Source organism: Patiria miniata, unplaced genomic scaffold (genome assembly GCF_015706575.1).
Source record: "Patiria miniata isolate m_02_andy unplaced genomic scaffold, ASM1570657v1 HiC_scaffold_7, whole genome shotgun sequence".
In the NCBI taxonomy this organism is placed as follows: Eukaryota; Metazoa; Echinodermata; class Asteroidea; order Valvatida; family Asterinidae; genus Patiria; species Patiria miniata.
The window spans coordinates 1,216,771-1,233,846 of record NW_024037074.1 but is presented as its reverse complement, the minus strand read 5'-3'; the positions used below and the strand labels follow the sequence as shown (position 1 = coordinate 1,233,846).

Below are 17,076 nucleotides of genomic sequence, written 5' to 3'. Positions count from 1 at the left end.
GCGGGTTGAAGCCATCACCCTCGGGCAGCACACTCATATTTCTGGCTTCGCTCACTGCGAGCGGGTCGCTGACAGATAGTTCCGGCCTCGCTCCCTGCGTGTTTATCCGTCATCCTTTCCGATTACCGCAAAACCTTTGCATGTATACACGTCATCCGAGATGAACTGGTTAGCACAAAGCTACAAAGTGAAGTGAAACTTATCTAGGCAATAGTTGACTTTTTCTCTTTCTTCTCCCACCTAAAAAAGCTTTTAACTTCCCTTTGACAGTTTCATTTTTTTTCTCATCATCATTGAATTCAAATTCATTCCCCTGAACTATTTTGTCTCATTCCTCCTTTGAAGCATATCACTAATTTTGCATCAAGGCACACTTTTAAAACAATTTTCCTTGGGCTTTCTGGGTCGAACATTTCTCATGATACAGGAATACATGTATTCAATTCCACTAAGTGTGACAAGTGTATCATTTTGAAGGTGTTGTGTACTAACTTTTCAGCCATTTTGTTAACAGGGAATGGAAGCTTTCGTATACATTTTGAATATATTTTTAAAATGACGACTTTCAAGCATTTTCACTTTCCTTACGTTTATGTCTTATTAACACTAAATTCCTTTTGATATTTATTCAAAGGGTTTAATGTTTTTGGTACATTGGGGTTATATTTAAACATCTTTGTGGGCTTTCACTCTTGAATAGATAGGTTTTGCACTTGGTCTTGTGACGTCATTTAAAGGGCAAATGCGTATTAGAATTTAGCATTCAAGTAGATGAATACAATGTTGACAATGTGAAATGTTACTTTGATTATGTTGTTCTATACATATGCAGTACATGTACACGTAACAATGTTAAAAAAAGAAGTCCCTCGAAATATTCATAATATATATAATACTCTAACTTAGTCTCACTCAATTCTGGTGAAATATCCTTTTTTTTCAAACAGAGAATATGAGGACAGCAATTAGCTGTACTGATCATTTGTTGAAAACGGTGGCCTATATCAGCCACTTTGAATCAGTAGACAATTTTATTACATGTTGAGAGTTGAGACAAACCATAAACAAAAACACCGTACAATTTCATTCACTGTTCTGGATCACTCTTTTCGTTTCCATCCATGCAATTTGTTTTAGACTCACCGGATAACGAGGAAGGTGCGTAGCTCTTGGCAACACTTGACACACATCCCCTACCCTCTTTTGGTCCCCCTCTTCCCCCTTAGTGGTGTCTTTGTCCCTCTCTTTCTAAACACCCCCTCTCTCTCTCCCCCTCCCCCACTTTGCACCATTTGTGACGCCAGTGGAATAGGCAATGTACATAGGGTCTAGTCTGCTTACATGTTTCTAGGCTTTATAGTTTTAGACAAGCACCGACACAATTCAAAACCCAACTTTGTTCCCACTGCAACCAATCACATTCCTCTATCACCAACAAATGGTAAAGTTCAGAAAGACATTTTGAAAGGTTCCTTTTCTCGCTGCCACCAGCAGATCCCTGCATGAGGAAAATATTGCCGAGTTACAATTTTAGAGCGTGGTAACCGTATCATGTTGGGATGGTCATGGTACATGCCGACCCCGTATATAGCAGTCGAATCGTAACTAGTCCATGCATAACTTACAATTGTTAACCATTGTGATGTGTAACATGTCTTTTTTTTAACTCAAGTGGGATGCAAAAACACATGTTTCACTTCATACAAGTTATCAGTTGTTTTTATATTACGACATTAAGTCAAGATGATGACAATTGTACTACTCCAAATGAAATAAATGGAGTCATTGCAGTGTAATCTTTGATGGGCATTCTATGCATGTGCTGCCATTTTGGACATGAAGGGTGTGCAGGATGATGTTTGAGTGAAGTAAATTATGTCATAGCTAGACTTATGACTTTTTTGACCATTGGAATTACAATATACATGGTATGGTCTATGTGCGCTAACAAAAGAGGGTGCTATTGTAACACTTTTGAGAGCCCCGTAGACGGCTCATACCGCGTGTGCGTAGTTTGTTCGCGTGCATGTTGCGCGAAGTACGCACGACTCGATGTATTTTAAATGTGCACAAAGACAAAGCGTCTTTCACCGATGCATTCGAATGTCTTGCCGATGGTCTCCCCCAACTCTCCATTTCTTACCAATGAGGGGGTACTTGTGAACGGAGCCCATAGCAAGATTGTCCTGTAACAGAAATCAGTGTGTGAAACAGGTTAAGGCAGGCCCGTCTCCAAGAGGGGGGGGGGGGGGGGGGGGCCTGGTGGGGCCGGGCCCCCCTTGGCGGCCAATAGGGCCCCCCCCCCATGCCAAAAGCCATACATGTGTATTTTTGTATTTTGATGATAGTGGGCCCCTCTAGTTGGTACTATCCCCCCCCCCCCCCCCTTATGCTCAGGGCTGGCGACGGACCTGGGTAAAGGTTAAGGTGTTGGGAACAAGGTTGACACATAGCAGAGGAGTGTGGATGGAAGTATAAGCATTATAGGCATTTGTGAATAACCGTATCACACTTCTATGTTTTTCTGCTTTATGGTTCTTGTTACTGCTGTCCACTATGTCTCATTTCTAAACTGTCTTACTCTTAGATTGTCCTGGATAGACTTACAGGGAAGGTGTATTTCTTCTGAGTTTGAGCTATGTTTAGTTTTTGCAATTTGCGTATATTTTGATTTCTGTTGTTTTGGTATTATTATTACTTTTGTTGACTCTTAAGATTTTATTTTTACATTTTATTTTGATTATTTGGTTGTATTTTTCTGGTTAGCCCCGTTTGTCGTGACTCGCTCTGAGCCACTCGCTCTGAGCCACCTCAGATCCATCTTTGTTAGTGAAATCGTGAATTGTCACAATCGTTAAAATCAAGTCCATAAATGTCTGTCTTTTTGGCATTTTTTTTTTAGCCAAGAAAGAAGACAATAATAACGAAGGTGGGTGCATGTTTACATAGATTGGGTTTGTACACGGACAACTAACACCACTTTCTCATAGTCATCCTACTGTGTGCTTTGCGTGCGGTTCTAAAGAAGGATTGGGATGGATCAGGCTTATCCCCCTTCTGAAAGAAAATAAAATTTGAATTGATCCCTCCCTAAAATAAAAATGGAGGGCCAAACTTTTTTGATTGTAGCAGTTTTTTTCGTGAAATCAAAGTAGGGATGTAGTCGAGTCCAGCAGAAGTCCAGTCACAAGTAAATCACAAGTCCATCATAAGTCCAGTCACATGTAATTCATAAGTCCATTCACAAGAAACAGTGGATGAACAATAACAAAGGAATGCCTTTCTCAAAGCTCATTTGCATAGCTTCTGATTTGAATTGGGACTGGAGGACTTGTGATGGACTTGGAGGACACGCAGGGACTTGTAATGGACGCAACTAAATACCGCAAAATAAAAAAAATGGTCCACACTCATTGGAGGGGTCATAATTTTGAATCTGATCGTCTGATGATACTGTGATTTATATAGACCTTTGGGGAATGTTGTTAGCTACATTTTGATACCCGGTTTGCTACCAAAGACTGTAAATCGTCCAAGATTGACAGGGGTTTATGAAAAATGATGCAGTTTGCAAAGTTGCAAATTAAAAGAGTACGCTGGTGGAAATGGCTGCGTGGCAATGTCACGCTACCCGAAACGAACTGCAGGGAATACCGATCACACAGTGCTTGCATGCATGGATGCACGGGAATTGAATTACCTGCGCTTTGTTCGGGCACTGTGCAGTCGATAATGGCCAATTACAGGCATGTGTGGTTACGCTTAGCAATTTCTCCTCGCGTAATCATTAAATTTGCAAATTTTCAAACTGCGTCATTTTTCTTTAACCGTTGTCAATCTTGGACGATTTACAGTCTTTGGTAGCAAACAGGGTAACAAAATGTAGCTAACAAAATTCCTCAAAGGTCTGTATAATTGACGTCATCATAAGACGATCAGATTCAAAATTATGACCCCTCCAATGAGTGTGGACATTCTTTTGCAGTGTTTACATCCCTGAACAATAAAAAAGAAGTAGAAAAACTGCTCTTTTTGCAAGAAAATCAATATTATTATGAGACTTTTATCAAATTAATAGCAACGAAAAAAGATCCTCCAAACATGGACTCTAAAAATTTACATTCTAGAACCGCACTTGTGTCAGAACTTTGGCATCATCTGACAGCAACTGAATCAGACGCCACCTTCCATAAACATTCTTTGTGTGCCTGCTTTATAGCTTCTCAATTTGCTGAGCATTTCATCTGTATTAAAGGCATAGAGGATCATTGCGTTTATCCCAAAAGTAACTTAGGGAATTCTAAAAAAGCCTACTTGGATTAAAGAACATGCTGGTGAAATTATTCCGTCTGGCTTGCTGTCATTTTAAAGAAATCAAGAAATGTAGGTGATTTCCAATGGTTCACTTATTTTTGGAAATACAAAGCATTTTTAATGAAATCGTGATCAAAAAGGTTTTTGCATGGTTTTCTCAAAAAGTGTCATATCCACTGAGCTGAAATTTTGACAAGTTAGGTTTTTGAACTTTCTTCTTTGGATTTTGAGTGGTGTTATGAGAAACGAACAAATAAAATGCATGAAAATCAAATGATCCTATATGCCTTTAAATGAATGGAAAAAAACCCCATAAAACAAACGACCAAAACAAAACGCCACAACAAAAAAGGCAAGATTCTTTGTCATGTCACCCTATTCACTGCCAAACATCCAACATCTCAAGTGCTTACATATGTGTCAGACTCCTCAAATTTAAGACAACATTTCACCTTGCAGGACTCTGAAAATTCCTCTCTGTTACATCTGTATCTCATGTTTGTTGTGTTAATGTCAGTCTAACAACATAATTTTTGTCAATTCTTGACGAGTCAATCGCAAGTCAAGTTATTCAAAGGCATTGACTTGTCGTCGGCATCCTTCGATCTCGTGAGATCATGGATGAAGTCAGTCATCAGTCATAACAAGTCAATCACCAGTCACTGGAGTGGTGATTGACTTGCCATCGTTGGCATCCATGATCTCACGAGATCAAAGGATGTTGACGACAAGTGAATCAATACTCCAGTGATTTGAAGGCATTCTATTGTCATTGTTCATCCCCTGTTGCTGATGATTTCACTCATGATTGACTTGAGAATTTGACCTGTGATTGACTTGGCTACATAACAAAGTTCTTATGTCACTGGACTAGGCAGATGGTGCCAAATATGTCAGTTGAGGTAGTAAGACTGTCGGTTGTTCTTTGCATTTACCTAATCATATTGAAAATCTGTTAAAGGTTTATTAATGATTGATGAATACCCGTCGTGTTAGGGGCCCTTTGCATCACAGTCAACATACATTGTGTGCGATTTGCCATTGTTTAGAGACCCTTAACACCTTAGGTTAACCAAAAATGGCACTCAGATTCCTTGCCAACAACTGTCCTACTTTGGACAGTAGAGGGCCAGTATGTGAAGACATTGCTCATTGACCCTTTAACACTATCACTTTGTTATACCTTGGATTGCAGAAACCCCTTTCACACTAGAAAGAATCTAACACAGCTTCTACATGGGTAAAAGTCAGCTCTGGTCGGGACCAGGGTTTAGAGGTTCTACCCGGGTAGAAAAATAGAATTAAAGTCATAAATATCGTCTCCACTATGGCCATGTACAGTGAAGGATTTCTCTTTTCGACCCATGTCCGATCGGAGCTGGTTTGACTCATGGTGGACCAGTATGGATTGCAACATGAGTGTGGGAGACAATAGTGTGAAAACATTTTAACATTCTGCTAACCAACTGTAAGAAGTGACTGCCACACATAGGGAAGGATTAGGTGCACTCATTTTTATAGGTCATGAAAGTTTTTGAGAGTACGTATGATTCTTGAGTGTATACGTATTTGCTGCATTTGGTGCCTGTGTGGGCATGTACATGTAGAATTTTTTGATTGGTGACTGGGAATCCTTTTTAAAAACTATTTTAAGAAAATTTCACATGAAAAGAAGTGTGATGATTTGGTTTTTAATGGTAAAAATAATATCTGCTGTCTACTTTGCCAGGTTTAACCTCTACAAAACACATGAAAAAGACAGACATGTTTGTTTTACATACGCTATGTGGACATTCCTTTGTTTTTGTGTAGTTAAGAAAAATCGGTACAAAAAATAACTTTACTTAAACTGTGAAATCTCTTTCAACCCCCAATTTTTTTTTGATTTCCTTGAATGTTTCTCTTCATTCTGCGACCGATAACCCTAACCCGAAAAGGCCTCTAAACCTGTTTTCCAGAGAGGGCGAAACGTTATGTGGACAAGGCTTAGTCCACATAAAGTCAGCACAACTTGCATTATTTGGATATCTTTTGTTCACATGTCCACATAGTGACTGTAATTGGACAAACTCAAGTTGTCACACTTTTATTATGTTATAGAATTGACTGCTCTAGTTTTTCATGTACAGTTCTGGGTGGAAGTCACCTAATATCCACACCCTAACCCTCAGAGTCACATTACTTTAGTTTGTTTTTCTGCACCTGTTTTTTTTATCCAAAAGTTGAGGGAAAACCTTAAAAATGATAATTCAGATGTCTGCCTAAAACTCATGTGGGAATCTTTTATTACTTGCATGTGTAGAAAACTCAGAGGAAACACCATCCGAAGGTAAAACATTGTGATTTTGTTTGTTTGCTTTTTATTCGTTGCTTTTGGGGTTTTGGCGATAAAGCAGGTTTTATTTGCATTTTACTATTTTGTTTTATCCATGGTGAAAGAGATTTCATTTTTGGGAACAAGGATATTTTTAGGGGCAGCACTGCTTTTCTACATTTTTAAGCATTGTAATTTAAGATGGTATTTCATTTTAGTTTTTGTTTTCAAATGTTCTTTTTTGTTTGCTTTCTTTTTCTTCAAAACAAGGTTATATGCGCACCCATGGTCAATTAGAACCCTTGGAATTATCAGTTGATGAATATTCATGATGGATACCCAATAATGATGTTATCCTTTTGATTTGGATTTGATCACCCCTTAATATGCCAGCCTCAACACATGTATGAGAAGCCATCAGATGAAAGGACTTTGCTGATTGGCTGAGGAATTCACTCATATTGCCATTTAAAACTCATAGTCATACATATTCATGAGCGAGAATAATCAGTGAGGATATTTATTTGCTTATGCGTAAATTGGTCAGCTTTGACCTTTGTGCTCCTTTGTGCAAATACATACTCAATGAGTGACATTCACTTGTTGGGTATTCAGCTAAATAACATTCTTTCTCATTTACGCCTTCTGAAGTTGTAATTGTTTTAAGGAACGCACAAATCTTCTAAATCTTTTTGGTTTAGTAAGGACCATTTTGAGATTACCAACCCCGTGTAATGTGCTGATGTTGGACCTGGCTTTATTTGTTCATTTTTTTACCCTCAAATTAATGCTGCAAGCGTTTTCCCATACATAAGATGGTCTGTGAGCGCAGTCCCAAACCAAAATATGGCACAGGGACACTCGATATTCAAAATTAGTCCGGATAAAAAACCTGATATTGTGATAAGTTTGCAGACACACAATGGAATGATATCACTTTTGAGTGTTAAACACTCGACATTTCGATCTGTATCATGTGATCATCTTCAGATACCGTAGAAGACTTTAGAAAGTGTGAAAGACAAAATCTGGCTACGGAGTTCATTGAATGTCATAATCAGATGGATTTAAAAACAATGCACTGTGACATTGCGGTGCTACAGCGGGTCAGTGTCTCTAGCAGTTACCATTTTAAGCAAATGAGTATCTGGAAAGGCAATTTTCCTGGACTTCCAATTGCATTCTTTGAAGATGACCACGGTATACTGATTGAAACGTTGAGTGTTTTACCCAACAGGTCTCTGTCCTCTTGCTACTCAGATGAGATATCTGTTCAATTAGCTTGAAATGTTACAAGCAAGAAGTTATTAGCGTCCTGCAACGAGGGTGCTGAAAAAAAGGCTGAAAATGCAAAGCTTTCACATTTTTTTAACATCACGGGGCTTATTATAAAGCTTTGCTGTTATTCACATTTTTTGCGCACAAATAACGCTTCTTTGTTGGTGTTTATGGTGTTTTGATGAATACTAACTTTTCATGTTTAAACAAAAAGTGATTTACTGACAGTTTTTGGCTTATGTAGCACGATATGTGACAACCCCCCCCCCCTTTTGTGTTGGCCATTTTGTTGCCAGAATCTCCGGAATTCTTTTGAGATATCTAGGGGATGTGTTTATAGGTAACATTAGGGTGTGTATAGGGGGGGGGGGGGGTACCCTTCTGTCGCATATCGTGCTGGGCATAGTTTCTGGTGACTTATGAACTTATCTGGGAAAAGCAGCAGTGATGCAAATCAAGCTGTCTTGTGATACCTTGCTGGCTTAAGGGCAACAAAACATTCATGTTTTGCAAATGCAGAATTCTCACTAATTACAACCCAAAACTCGTTCTTCAATCTCCACAAGAGGTTTTTATGCAGCTGCTCCAAACCTTTGGAATAATCTTCCTTATGAAATCCGTCATGCCATTTCCCTTACTGACTTTAAAACATTGCTTAAAACACATCTTTTCCAGACTTAATTAGCCTCATAACTTGTTATTATTTCCATTCACCGCTGTGTATTATACACCTTAATTGTTTTCTTGTGTAAAGCGTTGTGATACCAGCTTGTGTAAGAACGCTATATAAGTGCCTTGTTTATTATAATTATTATTATTATGTTTCAACTTCCGATTCTTGAAGCAAAGTTCCAGTTAAGACAAAGTTATCATTGCTTATTCAAAAAAGGCTTCCAGTTACAGAAGCGGTCAAAGCATCACAAGTTCTTGCAAATCCAGCCACAATTCATCAAGTCAGATCACAATTGATTGAAATTACAAATGACAAAGCAGTGTTCATCCCCTGTTTTTAATAAGTTTCACTTAATTTGTTGTTGACTCGTAACTGCTTTAATTATGCTGTTGCAAATGAAATTCTAAAAGAAGTCAAAAGTCAGCAAGTAGAATGGTATTATCTAGTGGTGTGCATTTACGGGTAAATACGAGAACCGGGTACCCGATTGAAAAAACCACGGGTACCCGGGTATCCGTTAAAGAAACCCAACTCCAAAATTCAAGTCTCAGAAGTTGCAGTTCAGATTGTTCATAATGGTCCCCATGATAATACTACCGCATCGGTGCATCAATACAGAAAGATACAAGTGTGTATAGTGAGCCTTATAGCTTTACGGTGTAAATTCTTTTTCATTGTCTGAGAATCAAGTTACTAAGTAATTGTAAAGTTGGTCACGAGTACACGATCCCGTAGTCTGGAACCGGTTCCTAACTTCAACGGTCGGGTACCCGGCTCCGCTGCACAGCCCTCGTATTATCGATCAGTCTGGGTTTTTGAGAGCCTGTTTCAACATGCTTACTTTATAAGTGCCAGAAACTTGTGGTGAACGTTATTTGCTTAGTTTCCTCATTTTATAGGATTATTTCCATACATGATTACCATTGGCCATCTCTGACCTACTTTTAATACTCACCTATCATTCTCACTGTTATTGCCTTTCTGAATTTATGAATCAGTGATACCTGTAATCCATTGTTGTAGTTGAGTCCGTCATAGTCCCCACAAGTCCATCACAAGTCCATCACTAGTCCATTAAAAATAAATTGTCTGTGGCAAAGGCATTCCTTTGTTATTTTTCATTACCTGTTACTTAGGATGGACTTGCAAATTAACTCGTGATTTACTTGTGACAGACTTGTAGTGCACTGGACAACAAGAACCTTCATATACTTCAAGTAAAATAGATGAATTGTGGAATTCTTGGCATGGAGTTTGTCGTATTTTTTGTCATTTGGGAAGAAGGAGATGCATGTGTTTTGCATTTCTGGACAACTTTGGAAACGTTTGATGTTTTAACTTTTTTTGTTTTTGCAACCGATTTAGATTTTTTTTACCAGTCTGCTTGAGAAAACACTAGCTATCCATAAAACATGTATCCATTTGCCAGTTAAAGCACATATTTGAATGTATTTTCAAATACAGTAAAAACGTAAATGCATTTCATATATCACATATTCATCATTTCCAATATAAGACTCCCGTTTACTTTTCATTTGATTCACATATATTGTATTCCTTTTTCAAAACAATTTTTCCAAATTCCCATAATTTGACCCAATTTTTTTTTGTACATAATTTTTCCAGAGACCGCAGAAGACAAAGAAAAGACAGGTGGGCAATTTCAATATTTTTTTTTTCGGGTGTTTCGATTTTTTTTTCCTGCCACCATTTCATTTCTTTTCCATTTTTTTTTCTAGGACTTGATTCAACCATAAATTGGTGCTGGGTCGCCCTCCCTAATCAATATCACTCCTTCCCATTTCTCAAAAATCTCTCGGTCTTTTTTCCTTCTTATCATTCATGAGTGATGATTAACACATGACGCTTAACGAACCATTGTCTTCTCGGGGAGGGGGGGGCATCCTTTATTTCAGGGGGGGGGGGGGTTGAGAACTCCAGGATATAACAGTGGTGTTAGAACCACCCCCTCTGTTAAAAAAAATTCATCACAGAAAAAAAAGACAAACCTTGCAGACAAGCTCTCCTTTGTGTCTCCCTAACTCGCACAAAACCAGGCTACACAACTCATGCTTCATCCAAATCCTTGAGATCTTTGCAGTGAGAAGATGTTTGTAACTGTTAAACCTTAAGATTTATTGACATTGCGTATGTTTTGAGGGTTAAGATACAATGAAGATCAGATAACAAATTGTCAGGGTTGGTTGTGGATCACCATTTCAGATTTGGCCTTAAGCACCACTAATTTCACATGCGGGCAACGTACAACACTTGCGTCTGCCCAATGCGCATGTCATGAGTTGAAGCTCATGCATGTTGTACTGGGACATTTGGAAGATCATGTCTGTGATCGGTCATATTCATGGCACAAATCCTTTTTACATTTCCCTGGCATATCTGCCCATGCCCATCACTTGGCAATCCATCCAGTAATCATTTGGCCCTTTTCTATTTCATTGATTGATTGTAGTGTAGATTTTCTACTGCACTTGCATTTCATCTTGCCAGTAGTGTCGGGTCAAAACGTTATTGGATACGCGGTCACCTGCCGCAAGAGGGTGCAATCGCAACAAATCGCTATCACTCACAAACTGCTATCACAACGTCTTGGAAGTCTTGCAGCGGTCGTGTCATGTGAGCGCACCTGTTTTTGGCAAACGCATTCAGCTCACACTCCAACACCTTTTGTATTAGGTCCGAACCAACTTCCGAATGTTTAGCCAGTATGGTAGCATATACAAGATGTTACCAGACTTTTGTGCAACTTTATGGCAGCTTTTTTTTGTCATACATTTATGTAGTATACATGCGACTGAAGAATGTACCATATTTGCCTGGAAAAGTAACACGTGCGTACTAGTTTTCCCCATTTTTCAGGGGAAAATTTTTACAAGGTTCCCAAGACGTTGTAATAGCAGTTCGAATGTGATAGCGATTCGTTGTAATAGCACCCTCTTGCTGGAGGTCGTTGCGTATCCAATATACAACTTCTTCACCCAAGACTGTCTTGCCAGTTGACAGTGGTGGTGGGCTTTATACCTTTCCCTGCAAAAGGATCAATAGATTCCAATATTTTCGCTGTGGACAGTAGTAGATGACGCTTTGTGAGTTCAATGTACGCGCGATTAATTTTATTCTGATGTGCATGAATGTGCACGAATGTGCACGAAATCTTCTGAACACCATGGGTACTGCGACAATGCATATGAGTCCGAGTCCAAGTGAAGGGGGTACTTCTGCACGGAGAAAATCAATCTTCCAAGCTCCATTTGTCTGCCCACATACAAATCAAGGTTAATCCTTTGGACTGACTAAAGAACAGTGTCTCAAAAATAAAAAATAAAAATTCAGCTCTGTGTTAATCATATAAACTGGATGTTTTTTATCCAGAAATTTTAGCCAAATGAACAATGCGGGGAGGATCAAGTTTTCAAAGGCACGTAAAAACCTTGGTAATTACTTGGAAAGGTACCTACCAATTTAATGCGAAAAATCCTTGCTCAAAGCGAAGATATGGCTGGCCTTATAAACTATGAAATTATTCCGCCAGCAATGGTTTTGAAAAAAAAAAAATTCATTGAAGGTGCTTATGTGCATGTTAAAGGCAGAGAATATCATTTGCAGCTATCCAAAAAGTAACAGACGAAATTATTGTTGAAAAGCATACTTGGTTGAAAGATAGTAATAGCACTGTACTCCCTGTGAAATTATTCTTTCTGATGTGCTGTCATTTTGCACAAAACAATACAATTTCCATTAGTGAAGCTGTGTGTGGGTGCGCACAAGTGTTGACACGATGCTCAGGCGCGCACGTGGTTGCTATAATTTGTTGGTTCAGTGCATGACATCGCGTAGTTGCAATCGGCTGAATGAGAACGTGTCCTGGACGTTGATTTCGGGTGCGATTCAAAACATCGCTCGGCAACTTTTGAATTGAAATGGAGATCCTAGAATTTTTTTCTCACACAAAAATGCACAAATGGCAAATGATATACTCTACCTTTAACAACCAAATCCAATAACGAGACTCAAAAGATTTTACATGTTTTCTCTGTTTTCTTAAAATTTAAAGTAGCTAAAACTTCAACAGGTTTAGTTATGTACCCAACTTACATGTAGGATTGTGAGCAATTTTGTTGCTTTAAACAGAAAAAAAAAGCATCAAGAGCAAATGATCCACCTTTGCAGAAGAGGAATCAGGTCAATTACTAGTCGATCGCAAGTGACATGACGATTCAAAGCATTCGGCGATGAACAATGACATATATGACTGCCTTTGTATCAGTTCACTTTATATCTTATCATTTATCTGAAGTCTATTTTGTTTTGGAATATGAATATGAGTGAACTTGCAACGTGGATGAACCTTTCCAACTGATGTCATGTTCATGTTGGTTCTGGTTTTTTTTCAAATTTAAATTTTTTTTTTATCTTGGTATGTGCATCCAAAACACTTTGACTTACATCTGCATTGAGCATTTTTCATTGACTTGAAGCGTTGACTTCCTCATCCATTGCTAGTGTAATCATATTATTGAGGATTGCCTTATCGTTAGAATATCTTATCGTGTGCCTCACAGAAGGGCATGCACTTACGCGCGAACGTGTAGTCACCAAAATGTTCCCAGCGAAAGGGCATATGCAGAAAAACTGCCTCTATTTTAATGAAATTAAAAAAAATTTCCTTCGGAAAATGAAAACGCTTTTCCAAAAATTATGATTCATATTTGTGACAAATTTTACATTTTTATGATTTATAATATGGTGGGAGAACATGAAGGATTCATAATACGCGTGGGGGAACATTGGAGCCTTTCAATGCAATTTTCTGGAGGTGATTTTCGTGTCAGAATGCTCATATGCCCTTCTGCTGGGCGCTCGACGATCTATGTAAATCCCATAGTCATTCAACATGTCAAATTTTATAATATGCAGGAACGCTTAAATCACATTTTATTATATCTTTTTATATTGTAAAACGTGGTGTTTTGTATCAATGCCACTTTCACTTTTCTTATTTACAGTGAGTGCATATTATTATTATTGACAATGACTCCTTGTCAAATGTCTGAATAATATGTCTGGATTACTACAATACATGTGTATCTGGTAGGCATCCCTCAATGAAGTCAGGTATTTCATCCGTTTAACCCAACCTCCACTCCACTGTTTTAGGAAATATCTTGAAATTAAGTCTCATCTTAAAAGTGTCATACATCGTTCATGATGTCAGATATCCAGATCTCAGTGTGTTCCATCCTAGGTCATAGGTCATCCAACGGATCATATTTGGAGAGTCCCCCTTCAAGTCTGCTTGGATGATCACATAATTGCCAAATTCTTAGTAACCAAGTTTACTTAATGTTGGGTCATTCCATAAATTTGAGGTCCACTTTTTTCCCCTGTCCCTGTTGCATCTGAAATCTATTTTTTATAATTCTGATGCACTCCTTAATGCACTCCAAGAGTGATTATGTAATTTTCCCATGCGATAACCATCAGTGCAAACAGCCGCATGCTGTCAACTTTTGCAGTCTGAGTTTTCAGAGATGCATCCTCTCATTAACTAGGTCCCAGCTGTGCTCAGTGCTCCCTAATCCTAGAATCCCCAATCCTTTTGCCCAGTCGCTGAAACCGCATCTACTAGACACACGGTATTCTAACCCATTAGTGGGGTGAGATGGCCTAGCGGTTAAGAACACTGGACTCATGCTCTGGTGTTTCAGAGGCAACAGTGGCGTGGGTTCAAACCCGGGCCCGGACACTTGTGCCCTTGAGCAAGGCACTTAACCATTATTGCTTCGTCCTTCGGATGGGACGTAAAGCTGTAGGTCCCGTGTGTTGTATAACGCACGTAAAAGAACCCAGCAAACACTTATTGCTAAGAGAAGGGGTTCGCCCCGGTGTTTCTGGCAGTTATCCTCATACATACAGTATGAGGCTGTACGCGATAGCCACACCAAGCGTTTGTACAGAAGCTAACAGAAACATTAGCACAGGCCTGTATTACATTGTATTACATTGTGTTTATTCACTGATGAATGAATAATACCATATAGTGCTTGGGCGGTCTTGTGTGCTACAGGAAGTAACAACTAGGCAGTTTCGGGCGCTTTAGTGACTAAAGGCTTAAATCGATTCTTCGGCTATTGCCCATCCATCACTTTCCAGTATCTGCTTGCGTAGCTACCATTATTTCCCATTTTTTTCCGAGTTTGCTACCCAGAATGTACTGTCTTGAATACGGAGATCGAAAATGTTCATCAAGATTAATTGTTTGGTCTTCAAGCAGTGCATCTGTTGTGTTTCCTTCAATGAGATAAACAAGACTTACTTAAATCTCAAGCAATGCTCCAATTTGTGAGAAGTGGCAGTTCTTGGGTTAAGAAAGGCTGATTTTATAACCCCCTTCATCCAAGAAGGGGGTGTCAGTACAAGATCCTTTTGCAAACCTGAGCTTGACTTGTAAGTTGTAGACATGTAGACTCCTAGGCCATCACACTGCAGAAACCTAACTTCACTTCATGAGGAGAGACGAATATTTATGTTATTTTATTTTCTTCTTTTTTTCCCATTTTTTTTGCACTGTAGTTCATGATCACCTCTTTGCCTGTCACCGATGGCTTGGCTTGAATCATTCTGTAGCCTATACACACTGCTATTGCTGTATTTACAATCACTTACGATCACATAGAGTGAATACACAGACACATAGAGATTCACTAGCTGCACTCATTTGTCAACAGCACTCACTTTGTTACATGATAATCACTGCTGTGTGAGAGAACATTACTTAGTCTGTAGATGAGTACACACATGTAGCACCTTAAGGCCGGTTCATATTTCATATGCAAACCTGAATGCAAATCGATTTTGAGATCATTTAACCCTCACTGCGAAATTTGCAAGTCAAGATGCATTCCACTTTTGCCATGATGTCACACATTTGCGATCTCATTCGGGGTTTTTTTGGCGCCAAGTATAAACCGGTCTTAAAGAGTGTTAGAAGTCTTTCCGTTGCTGGTATGGCCAAGGAAAGATGGAATTGTGGAATTTACATGGAAGTCATTTCTGTATTGATGCTGTGATAAGGCTGCGTCTAAATTAAGTGGCTACGGCCAGCAATTATGCATGCGCCTATGGTAGCAGCCAAATCCGCTTGCCATAGATGCGTGGGCTACTGTCTGTCACAGCCAATGTAACTTGAACGCAGCCTGAAGAGAATTAGCAGAAATGCCAGCCAATCCCGATGGATTCTTTTTAATCATGCACACTGGCTTTTGGAAGACTTTTTTTTAATGTTACACAGCAAAAACTAAGTCCATGTGAAGAAACTGATTGAGATTTTGTTCTCATGTGCAGACAGTTTCTTATTTTGCTGTGGGAAATTCAAATATCAAAGTGGAATTTTTTGGGAGTATTAAAACACTTTTCGGATGAGCAACGTTGTGAATTTAGGGGGTTAGTCTCAAAATAGAGATTATAAAAACGGTGCCATTTTGTAGGATTTCCACATAGCGACAGTGGTAGCATTCATGACCTCCTGCATTCATTTGTGACTGTGTACCATCCTCTGTCTGCATGTTGCTCATGTCATGCATGTCGCTCATGTCATGCATGTCAAGTCCACAAACAAAACAAAACACATTTTTTTTTTATAGAAATGTTGAGTTTCTAGAGCAAATGTGTGACGCGAGAGTAGTCTGTATCAAGCCCACAGCGGTTCAAGCATTTGGTCCAAGTTGGCGGGTGCTTTATCACGATTTCTGCCGGTGCGCACTGTGACTGCCGCGCATCGACTCATGGTGGCGCCCTTCTTTACCCCCTTTTTCCAGGTCAGCAGCCTGTGGACGCACACCCAGAGCTCAAGGTTCTGCCGGGTACCAACAAGATCGGCTCAACGGGGGACTTGGAAAACGTGGCTGGGGAAGCAGCCAAGGCCCCGGTGGACACTGTCACAAAGCCGCCGACACCGGCACCGCCAGCGGAGAAGGAAACGCCGGTGGGAACACCGGAAACTGCCGAACCCGTCAAGCTGAAACCGTCACTCAGTATGAAGAACAGTAACAAAAAGGTGAGCGTTATCTGGAGGGGTTAGCTCAGCTAGATGAAGGTTAAACACACAAAAAATCCCCACTCTTTTAACTTTAAGATTTTCTAAACCCTACGTATAGAGGATTGCCGGTGTCCAGTTCAACTTGACCATTGATGATTCTGTCTGCATCACTGCATCATCCTGTTGCTTTAAAGGGGTACTGTTTTAACCCTAACAGTCCTGAATCCTCCAATTTTGTCCATTGATTGCCCTTCAATTCTTTATGGTCTCGTTTGTGAAATGAATTTTTGTTTAACCAGACTTGCATATCATTTTTTTTATGAGCGTTTCAAGTACTTCCAAGTCGTGAACTTTATGTCATAGAAATCTGTTCCGTCTACCCGAGTGTTTTTCAAGTGAATTTGGATGTGACTGCCAATACTTGTTGATATACCACTTATT

At 39.3% G+C, this 17,076-nt stretch overlaps 1 protein-coding gene across 17 annotated transcripts in view; it reads left to right on the top strand.

Moving 5' to 3' along the window:
- Positions 1 to 17,076, top strand: part of LOC119744366 (1-phosphatidylinositol 4,5-bisphosphate phosphodiesterase beta-4-like) — a 68,670-nt gene that overhangs the window by 25,693 nt on the left and 25,901 nt on the right. For 2 of the 17 annotated variants that reach the window (XM_038220264.1, XM_038220253.1), the window contains 5 exons: positions 1,138 to 1,158; positions 2,903 to 2,929; positions 6,617 to 6,643; positions 10,206 to 10,232; positions 16,415 to 16,653. In XM_038220264.1, coding sequence (XP_038076192.1) covers positions 1,138 to 1,158; positions 2,903 to 2,929; positions 6,617 to 6,643; positions 10,206 to 10,232; positions 16,415 to 16,653 — 341 coding nt within the window. The remainder of the gene's footprint in view (positions 1 to 1,137; positions 1,159 to 2,902; positions 2,930 to 6,616; positions 6,644 to 10,205; positions 10,233 to 16,414; positions 16,654 to 17,076) is intronic. The other 15 variants (XM_038220254.1, XM_038220246.1, XM_038220256.1 and 12 more) reach the window with 10 other exon arrangements.